Source organism: Trachypithecus francoisi, unplaced genomic scaffold (genome assembly GCF_009764315.1).
Source record: "Trachypithecus francoisi isolate TF-2019V2 unplaced genomic scaffold, Tfra_2.0 Contig01436, whole genome shotgun sequence".
Taxonomy (NCBI): domain Eukaryota; kingdom Metazoa; phylum Chordata; class Mammalia; order Primates; family Cercopithecidae; genus Trachypithecus; species Trachypithecus francoisi.
In genome coordinates, this window is record NW_022681430.1 from 452,848 (window position 1) to 464,350 (window position 11,503).

At 39.6% G+C, this 11,503-nt stretch overlaps 1 protein-coding gene and 1 pseudogene across 2 annotated transcripts; one reads left to right on the top strand and one right to left on the bottom strand.

Moving 5' to 3' along the window:
- Positions 1-1,038, bottom strand: LOC117091649 (annotated as a pseudogene). Its single transcript, XR_004440494.1, has one exon. The product of XR_004440494.1 is annotated as a translationally-controlled tumor protein-like (transcript).
- A 2,412-nt stretch (positions 1,039-3,450) lies between these two features.
- On the top strand, positions 3,451-4,469 carry LOC117091642 (60S ribosomal protein L5). Its single transcript, XM_033224245.1, has one exon. It carries the CDS (start codon positions 3,508-3,510, stop codon positions 4,399-4,401), a length of 894 nt encoding a protein of 297 aa, XP_033080136.1. The 5' UTR covers positions 3,451-3,507; the 3' UTR covers positions 4,402-4,469.
- The last annotated feature ends 7,034 nt before the right edge of the window (positions 4,470-11,503 follow it).

Sequence of the window (11,503 nt, forward strand, 5' to 3'; positions counted from 1 at the left end):
TTCCCTACTGAATGAGTCTCTTTTTATTCTCTTGGTAATCTCTTGCAGTTAACTACTTCCGTTGTAGGTGATGAAATGGGTAAGGCTCCACACTTCAGATGTTGGCACTGCTATGAGCATGGTCTTTCCCTTTATTGCAACTCATAATCAAAACCTTTGATTCATTTTTATATTCCAGTCCCAGAAGTAGTCAACACTGTAGAAGTTAATTGATGAGTAGTAGCCTACAACCAGGCTCTAGCTCCTCCAGGAACACTACAGGATGAATTTGGTTTAACTATGCATTAAACTAAAAGGCATTCTCTCAAATGAGTTTAAATGTATTTTATTTTTAGATAACCTACATGACACGTTTTTCTTAAAAACAATGCCTCCACTCCAAATAAATCATGGTCAAAATAAGTGAAGAGCTCAAGATGACATCAGTCCCATTTGTCTTAAGTCCTGGTGTTGTGTGGATGGCGAGCAGAAGCCAGTTATGATGACAGGTGATAGATCCAAAGTAATTGCCAAATTTGTTAACATTTTTCCATTTCTAAACCATCCTTAAAGAAAATCATATATGAGGTCACACCATCCTCACGGTAGTCCAATAGAGCAACCATGCCATCTGGATCCATGTTTTCACTAGTAAAGAACTGGGAGTTTTTGAAATTAGCAAGGATGTGCTTGATTTGTTCTGCAGCCCCTGTCATAAAGGGTTTTACTCTTTCTGGTCTCTGTTCTTCAAGTTTGCCTTTGATTGATTTCATGTAATCTTTGATGTATTTCTCGCAGGCTTCTTTTGTGAAACTTGTCTCCTGCAGGTGATGGTTCATGACAATATCGACACCAGTGATTACTGCGCTTTAGGTACCTTCGGCCTCCCTGCCTTCAGCGGAGGCATTTCCACCAATAAGCGAGTCATCAATGTTACCTTGTGTCCTACTGACCATCTTCCCCTCCACCTCCAGGCACAGTCCGGATCTTGTAGTTGTCGGAGAACATCTCATTGTAGCTGAGGAGGTCCGGGTAGATAATCATGATGGCAAATGAAGGGAGAGGAGGGAGGCGCTAGCTTAGCAGGAGCCAGAAACTCGGAGTAAGGGCGGTGCAGCTGGGGCGGCGCTGGGAGGGAGAGGGGAGCAGGCAGAAAAAGCTAAAATACTCATATCTTAAGTAGAAAGACTAAAAGATGAACTGATCAAAAACAATAATTACAACAACTTTACAAGATATAGTACAATGAGGTATAAATAGGAACAACAAAAATTTTTTTTTTTTTTTTTTTTTTTTTTTGAGGCGGAGTCTCGCTCTGTCCCCCGGACTGGAGTGCAGTGGCCGGATCTCAGCTCACTGCAAGCTCTGCCTCCCGGGTTTACGCCATTCTCCTGCCTCAGCCTCCCGAGTAGCTGGGACTACAGGCGCCCGCCACCTCGCCCGGCTAGTTTTTTGTATTTTTAGTAGAGACGGGGTTTCACCGTGTTAGCCAGGATGGTCTCGATCTCCTGACCTCGTGATCCGCCCGTCTCGGCCTCCCAAAGTGCTGGGATTACAGGCTTGAGCCACCGCGCCCGGCCAACAAAGATTTTTTAAAGGAGGAACAAAGTTAAAGTGTGGAGTTTTTCTTAGTTTTGTTTATTTGTGCAATCCATGTTAAGTTATCATCAGTTTAAAATAATGGGTTATAAGATATTATTTGCAAGCCTCATGGTAACCTCAAATCGAAAAACATACAATGAATACACAAAAAGTGACAAGCAAGAAATTAAATCATACCACCAGAGAAAATCAGCTTCACTAAAAGGAAGACAGGAAGAAGGAAAAAAAAAAGGAGGAAAAGACCAGGAAACAAGTAACAAAATGGCAGGAATAAGTCCTTACTTGTCAATAACATTGATAGTAAATGGACTAAACTCTCCAATCAAAAGACATAGAGTGGCTGAATGGATTTAAAAAACAAAACTCAACAATTTGCCTATAAGAAACACACTTCACACATATAAAGACACATACCGACTAAAAATAGAGAGTTTTCAGGACAAAAACCATAAAAAGAGACAAAGAAGGTCATTTTATAATAATAAAGGGGTCAATTCATCAAGAGGATATAACAGTTGTAAATATATGTGCATCCAACACTGGAACACCCAGACATACAAAGCAAATATTATTAGAGAGATAGATACCAATACAATAATAGCTGAAGACTTCCACACGTCCACTTTCAGCATTGCATAGATCATCCAAACAGAAAATCAACAAAGAAATATCTGACATAATATGCACTATAGACCAAATGGAACTAATATGCATTGACAGAACATTTTATCTAATGGCTGCAGAATATACATTCTTTTCCTCAGCACATGGGTCACTCTAAAGGACAGACCATATCTTAGGCCACAAAACAAGTCTTAAAACATTCAAAATTTAAAATAATATCAACTGCCTTCTCTAACTACAATGGAATAAAACTAGAAATCAGTAACAAGAGGAATTTTGGAAACTATACAAACACATGGAAATTGAACACTATGCAGCTGAATGAACAGTGGGCCAATAAGGAGATTAAGAAGGAAACTGAAAAATTTCTTCAAACAAATGATAATGGAAACACAACATACCAAGAACAATGGAATAAAACAAAAGCAGTATTAAGAAAAATGTAAACCTGTAAGCACCTACATCAGAAAAGTAGAAAAACTTCCAATAAACAACTTAATGATGCATCTTAAAGAACTATAAAAGCGGCTGGGCGCAGTGGCTCACGCCTATAATCCCAGCACTTTGGGAGGCCGAGGCAGGTGGATCACGAGGTCAGGAGTTCGAGACCAGCCTGGCCAACATGGTGAAATCCTGTCTCTACTAAAAATACAAAAAATTAGCCAGGCATGGTGGCGCATGCCTCTAATCCCAGCTACTTGGGAGGCTGAGGCAGGAGAATCACTTGAATCCAGGAGGCAGAGGTTGCAGTGAGCAGAGATCGTGCCACTGCACTCCAGCCTGGGTGAAAGTGTGAGACTCCGTCTCAAAAAAAAAAAAAAAAAAAGAACTATAAAAGCAAGAGCAAACCAAACTGAAGCTAGAAGAAGAAAAGAAACAATAAAGATCAGGGCAGCACTAAGTGAAATTGAAATGAAGAAAGCAACACAAAAGATCAATGAAACAAAACGTTGATTTTTCAAAAAGATAAAATTGATAAACCTTTAGCCGACTAAGAAATAAAGAGAAGATTCAAATAAAATCAGCAGTGAAAAATGAGACATTATAATTAATACCACAGAAATTCAAAGGATCATTAAAGGCTACTGTGAGCAACTATATGCCAATAAATTGGAAAACCTAGAAGAAACGGACAAATTTCTAAACACATAAAACCTATTAATATTGAATCATAAAGAAATCCAAAACCTGAACAGAACAGTAACAAGTAATGAAATCAAAGCCATAATAAAAAATCTTCCACTAGGCCGCTGGGCCTGCAGGTCTCTGTCGAGCCGCGGACGCGGGTCTCTGTTCCGCAGGATGGGGTTTGTTAAAGTTGTTAAGAATAAGGCCTACTTTAAGAGATACCAAGTGAAATTTAGAAGACGACGAGAGGGTAAAACTGATTACTATGCTCGGAAACGCTTGGTGATACAGGATAAAAATAAATACAACACACCCAAATACAGGATGATAGTTCGTGTAACAAACAGAGATATCATTTGTCAGATTGCTTATGCCCGTATAGAGGGGGATATGATAGTCTGCGCAGCATATGCACACGAACTGCCAAAATATGGTGTGAAGGTTGGCCTGACAAATTATGCTGCAGCATATTGTACTGGCCTGCTGCTGGCCCGCAGGCTTCTCAATAGGTTTGGCATGGACAAGATCTATGAAGGCCAAGTGGAGGTGACTGGCGATGAATACAATGTGGAAAGCATTGATGGTCAGCCAGGTGCCTTTACCTGCTATTTGGATGCAGGCCTTGCCAGAACGACCACTGGCAATAAAGTTTTTGGCGCCCTGAAGGGAGCTGTGGATGGAGGCTTGTCTATCCCTCACAGTACCAAACGATTCCCTGGTTATGATTCTGAAAGCAAGGAATTTAATGCAGAAGTACACCGGAAGCACATCATGGGTCAGAATGTTGCAGATTACATGCGCTACTTAATGGAAGAAGATGAAGATGCTTACAAGAAACAGTTCTCTCAATACATAAAGAACAGTGTAACTCCAGACATGATGGAGGAGATGTATAAGAAAGCTCATGCTGCTATACGAGAGAATCCAGTCTATGAAAAGAAGCCCAAGAAAGAAGTTAAAAAGAAGAGGTGGAACCGTCCCAAAATGTCTCTTGCTCAGAAGAAGGATCGGGTAGCTCAAAAGAAGGCAAGCTTCCTCAGAGCTCAGGAGCGGGCTGCTGAGAGCTAAACCAAACAATATGATGATTTTTCAGATATAGGCAATAAACGTACAGACAGAAACTAAAAAAAAAAAAAAAAAAAAAAAAAAATCTTCCACTAAAGAAAAGCCTGGGATCTGATGGCTTCACTGTTAAATTTTACCAAACATTTAAAGAAGAACTGATACCAATCCTACTCAAACTATTCCAAAAAACAGAGGAGGAGGGAATACTTTCGAACCCATTCTACAAGGCCAGTATTACCCTGATACCAAAAAGAAAAACACATCAAAAAAAGAAAACTACAGACCAATATCCCTGATGAACATTGATGCAAAAATCCTCAACAAAATTACTAGTAAACCGAATTCAACAAGACATTAAAAGATCATTCATCATGACCGAGTGGGATTCATCCCAGGGATGAAAGAATGATTCAACATATGCAAATCAATGTGATACATCATATCAACAGAATGAAGGACAAAAAGCATATGATCATTTCAACTGATGCTGAAAAAGCATTTGGTAACATTCAACATCCTTTTATGATAAAATCCCTCAAAAAACTGGATATAGAAGGAACTTACCTCAACATAATAAATACCATATATATGACAGACCCATAGCTGACATCACAGTGCATTGGGAAAAACTGAGAGACTTTCCTCTAAGATTTGGAACACTACAAAGATGCCCACTTTCACCACTGTTATTGAACATAGTACTGGAAGTCCTAGGTAGAACAATAAGACAAGAAAAAGAAATAAAGAGTATCCAAACTGGAATAGAAGAACTCAAATAATCCTTGTTTACAGATTATATGATCTTATATTTTGAAAGCTCTAAAGACTACCAAAAACCTTTTAGAACAGATAAACAAATTCAGTAATGTTGGCTGGGTGCAGTTGCTCATGTCTGTCATCTGAACATTTTAGAGGCCAAAACAGAAGGATTGCTTGAGCTCAGGAGTTCAGGATCAGCCTAGGCAACATAGGGAGACTCCATCTCAAAAAAAAAAAAAAAAAAAAAAAAAATTAGCTTGGCATGATGGTGCATGCCTGTGGTCCCAGCTACTCAGGAGGCTGAGGTGGAAGGATTGCTTGGGCCCAGGAGATTGAGGCTGCAGAGAGCCCTGATCATACCACTGCACTACAGCCTGGGTGCAAAGTGAGACCCTGTTTCAAAAAACAAAACTCAGTCAAGTTACAGGATATAAAATCAACATACAAAAATCAGAAGCATTTATATATGCCAGCAGTGAACAATCTGAAAAAGAATTCAGAAAAGTAATCCCATTAGCCCATTTATAATAGCTACAAATAAAATTAAATACCTAGGAATTAACCAAAGAAGTGAAAGATCTCTACAATGAAAATCAGAAAACATTGAAGAAATTGAAGAGAACACAAAAAGATGGAAAGAGAGTCCATGTTTATGGATTGCAAGAATCAATATTGTTAAAAGGTCCATACTACCCAAGGCAGTCTGCAGATTCAGTGCAATCCCTATCAAAATACCAATGACATTCTTCACAGAAGTAGAAAAAAACAATTTTCAAATTTATACAGATCCGCAAAATACCCATAATAGCCAAAGCTATCCTGAGCAAAAAGAATAAGACTGGAGAAATCACATTACCTGACTTTGAATTATACTACAGAGCAATAGTAACCAAAACAGCATGGCAGTGGCACAAAAACAGACATAGACCAATGGAACAGAATGGAGAACCCAGAAATAAAACCATACATCTATAGTGAACTCATTTTTGACTAAGGTGCCAAGAACACATATTGGGGAAAGGACACCATCTTCAATAAATGTGCTAGGAAAACTGAATATCCATATGCAGAAGAGTGAAACTAGACCCCTATCTCTTATCATATACAAAAGTCAAGTCAAAATGGATTAAAGACTTAAATCTAACACTTCAAACTATGAAACTACTAAAAGAAAACATTGGAGAAACTCTCCAGGTCATTGGACTGGGCAAAGATTTCTTGAGTAATACCCCAGAAGCACAAACAGCCCAAGCAAAAAATGGGCAAATGGGATCACATCAAGTTAAAAAGCATCTGCACAACAAAGGAAACAATCAACAATGTGTAGAGACAATCCACAGAAGGGGAGAACATATTTACAAACTATTCATCTGACAAAAGATTAAAAACCAGAATATATCAAGAGCTCAAACAAATCAAAAGGAAAAAAAAATCCAATAATCTGATTTTAAAATGGGCAAAAGATCTAAATAGACATTTCTCAAAAGAAGACATACAAATGTCAACCAGAGGAGGGCACAGTGGGTCATACCTGTAATCCCAGCACTTTGGGAGGCCGAGGTGGGCAGAACACTTGAGGTCAGGAGTTCAAGACCAGCCTGGCCAACATAGTGAAACCCTGTCTCTACTAAAACTACAAAAATTAGCCAGTCATGGTGGCAGGCACCTGTAATCCCAGCTTCTCAGGAGGCTGAGACATAAGAATCGCTTGAATCCAGGAGGCAGAGGTTGCAGTGAGCTGGGATCCTGCCATTGCACTCCAGCCTGGGTGACAGAGTGAGACTCTGTCTCAAAGAACCAAATGGTTAATAGACATGTGAAAAGGTTCTTGACATAATTGATCATCAGAGAAATGTAAAAAACATTTTCTTTGCTCATCCAAAACTACAGTGAAATATCGTCTCAACTCAGCTAAACTGGCTTTTATCCAAAAGACAGGCAATAACAAACGCCAACAAGGATATAGAGAAAAGGGAACCCTCATACACTTTTAGTGGGAATGTAAATTAGTACAACCACTATGAAGAACAGTTTGGAGGTTCCTCAAACAACTAAAAATATAGTTGTCATATGATGCAGCAATCCCACTGCTAGGTATATACCCTAATGAAAGCAAATCACTATATTGAGGAGATATCTGCATTCCCATGCTTATTGTAGCACTGTCCACAATAGCCAAAATTTGGAAACAACCTAAGTGTACATCAGCAGATGAATGGATAAAGAAAACATGGTGCATATACACAATGGAGTACTATTCAGCCATAAAAAACGTATGAGAGCTTATCATTTGCAATAACATAGATGGAAATGGAGATCATTATGTTAAGTGAAATAAACCAGGCACAAAAAGACAAACTTTTCATATTCCCACTTATGTGGGAGCTAAAAATTAAAACAATTGAACACATGGAGATAGTAGAATGATAGCTACTAGAGGCTGAGAAGGGAAGTAGGTGGGGGATGTTTAATGGGTACAAAAAATAATTAGAAAGAATGAATAAAACCTATTATTTGAAAACACAATAGAGTGACTATAGTCAATAACAATCTAATTGTACATTTAAAAATAACTAAAAGAGTATAATTGGATTGTTTGTAACACAAAAGATAAATGTTTGAAGTGACTGATATCCCATTTAACCTGATATGATTATTATGCCTTGAGTGACTGTATCAAAACATCTCATAAACCCAATAAATATATACACCTGCAATGTACCCCAAAAATTAAAAATTCAAACAATTTAAATATTAAAAATAGATATTTTGTTGCTAAAAAATGCTAACAGTCATCAGAATCTTCAGCAACTTGTCATCTTTTTGCAGTTGGAGGATCTTGCCTCAATGATATTAAGGGTTGCTAACTGGTAATGGTTGCTGAAGGTTGGGGTGGCTATGGCAATTTCTTAAGAGAAGATAAAATGAAGTTTGCCACATAAATTGACTGTTCCTTTCACAAAAGATTTCTCTGTAGCATGCAACGCTGTTTGAAAGCATTTTACCCACAGAACTTTCAAAATTAGAGTCTATTTGGGTGTTAATGGCAAAACAAACAAACAAAAAAATAGAGCCTATGCTCTCAAGCTGTGCTACTGCTTTATCACCTGTGTTTATGTAACATTCTAAATTCTTTGTTGTCATTTCAACAATTTTTACAGCATCTTCACCAGGAGTAGGTTCCATCTGGAAAAAAAAATTTTTTTTTGCTCCATAAGAAGTAACTCCTCATTCATTCAAGTTGGTTTTTCTGTTTGTTTGTTTTCAGAGACAGGGTCTCTGTCACCCAAGCTGTAGTGGAGTGCAGTGACATGATTACAGCTCACCACAGCTGTGAGTGCCTAGGCTTAAGCAATCCTCTCATCTCAGCCTCCCAAGTAGCTAGGACTACAGGTGCACCCCACAACATCCAGCTAATTTTTTTAATTGTATCTTTTGTACAGATGGATTTTCACTGTGTTGCCCAGGCTGGTCTCAAACTCCTGGCCTCAAGCAATCCTGCTGCCTCAGCCTCCCAAAGTGCTGGGGAGCCACCACACCCAGCCTCTGTTCAAGTTGTATCATGAGATTGCAGCAATTCAGTCACGTTTTCAGGCTCCGCTCTAGTTTTCTTGCTATTTCCACCATGTATGCAGTTACTTCTTCCAGTGAAGTCCTGAATCTCTCAAAGTCATCCATGACGGATGGAATCAGCTTCTTCTAAATTCCTACTAATGTTGATATTTCTACCTTCTCCCATGAATTTTAATGGCATCTAGAATGGTGAATTCTTCCAGAAGACTATCAATTTACTTCGCCAAAGTCCATCAAAAGAATCACTACCGCCGGGCGCGGTGGCTCAAGCCTGTAATCCCAGCACTTTGGGAGGCCGAGATGGGTGGGTCACGAGATCAGGAAATCGAGACCATCCTGGCTAATATGGTGAAACCCCGTCTCTACTAAAAAATACAAAAAACTAGCCGGGCGAAGTGGCGGGCGCTTGTAGTCCCAGCTACTCGGGAGGCTGAGGCAGTAGAATGGTGTAAAACTCGGGAGGCGGAGCTTGCAGTGAGCTGAGATCCGGCTACTGCACTCTAGCCTGGGCGACAGAGCGAGACTCTGTCTCAAAAAAAAAAAAGAATCACTGTCTATGGCAGCTGTAGCCTTATGTAATGTATTTCTTAAATAATAAGACTTGAAAGTTGAAAGTACTCCCTGATCCATCTACAAAATGGATGTTGTGTTCGCAGGCACGAAAACATCATCAATTTCTTTGTACATCTCCAGCAGAGCTCTTGAGTATCCAGGTACAATGTCAACGAGCAGTAATATTTTGAAAGGCATCTTTTTTTGCTGATAAATGGGTCTCAACAGTAGGCTTAAAATATTCAGTAAGTCATGCTATAAACAGATGTGCCATAATCCAAGCTTTGTTATTCCATTTATAGAACACAGACAGAATAGATTTATCATAATCCTTAAGGGCCCTAAGATTTTCAGAGTGGTAAATAAGCACTGGCTTCAACTTAAAGTCGCCAGCTGCATTAGCCCCTAACAAGAAAGTCAATCTATCCTTCGAAGCCAGACATTGACTTCTCTCTAGGTATGAAAGTTCTAGACAGCAGCATCTTCCAATAGAAAGCTACTTCATCTACAATGATAATGTATTGTTTAGGGTAGCCACCTTGATCAATTATCTCAGTTATATCTTCTAGATCAGTAGTCCCCAACCTTTTTGACACCAGGGACTGGATTCATGGAAGACAATTTTTCCGTGGACTGAGGGGTGGCGGTGGAGAGGCATGGTGGGGGCGGGGCAGGGAAATGATTTGGGGATGAAATTGTTCCACTTCAGATCATCAGGCATTAGGGCATTAGAGTCTCATCCTAGATCCCTCATATGTGCAGTTCACAATAGGGTTTGCACTCCTGTGAAAATCTAATGCTGCTGCTGATCTGAGAGGAGGCGGAGCTTAAGCGGTAATTCTCACTCCCCGCCCATCCCCACCCCGCCGCCACCCTGCCCCCCACCTTCTCCGGTTGTGCTCCCTTGTTCCTTACCAGTACCGGTCCAAGGGACGGAGGTTGGGGACCCCTGTTCTAGACAACTTGCTGTAGCTTCCACATCAGCATTTGCTGCTTCACCTTACACTTCTTTCTATATTATGAAGACAGCTTCTTTCCTTAAACTTCATAAACCAACCTCTGCTAGCTTCTAACTTGTCTTCTGCAACTTCCTCAGGTCTCTCAGCCTTCACAAAATTGAAGAGAGTTAGGGCTTTGGTCTGGATTCAGCTTTGGCTTAAGGGAATGTGGTGGCTGGTTTGATCTTCTATCCAGACCATTCAAACGTTCTTTATATTGGCGGTAAGGCTGTTTCACCTTCTTATCACTCATGTATTCACTGGAGTAGCACTTTTAATTTCCTTCGAAAACTTCTTTGCATCCACAACTTGGCTGTCTGCTGCAAGGGGGCCTATCTCAGCTTTCAACATGTCTTCTGCACTAAGCTGAATCATTTCTAGCTTTTGATTTAAAGTGAGAGATATGCAACTTTTCCTTTCACTTGAACACCTAGAAACCATTGTAGAGTTCTTAACTGGCCTCATTTCAGTATTATTGTGTAAGGGAACAGAAAGGTCCTAGGAGAGGGAGAGAGATGGCAGAACAGCCTGTCGGTGGGGCAGTCAGAACACACATTTATTGATTGATTGCTGTCTTCTATGGGTGTGGTTTGTGGTGCCCCAAAACAATTACAACGGTGATTTCAACTTATCATGGATTATAGATCACCATAGCAGATTTATGAGAAAAATAATAAACGCAATCATATTGGTAGTGTTCTAGTCCTAGGTACATTCATGCATGTTTTTACTGATAAGCACCATAACTTCAATTTCATATGCATAAAAATGTTCAAAAAAGTGTACATTCTCTTTTAGTACCATAGTGAGTCAACATTCCCCAACAAAAACTGGATTTCCTGTAAAACAGGTTAAGGTAGCGAGTGGAGGGGGAGGGATGCTTTTCAGAATGCCAAAGGTCAACATGTATCATCTTCTGTAAGTAAAATGTATGTATATGCATACCTTTCTTTCAGTTTAAGACAAGGGGACGGTGTCGTGGGGAATTATCGTGTAAAACTACACCACCACCTTAACCATAAAAATCAATTATGTGCTTTTCTTTGGTTTGTTGGTCAAAGAAAAAATTACAACTCAGAAAACTTTCTTGGAGATGCCTATGCTCAGTGTATCCCAACTTTAGGCATATCGGGTACAATATTGATTTACAAAAAGTTCCTCTAATCAATGCTGAGCTAATAACTTACCGTGGAAAGAGTAATTGATCACAGCCATCCCTCCAA

Excerpts from the sequence above, each read along its gene's own strand:
- LOC117091642 (XM_033224245.1), top strand. The coding sequence starts at position 3,508 with ATGGGGTTTGTTAAAGTTGTTAAGAATAAGGCCTACTTTAAGAGATAC.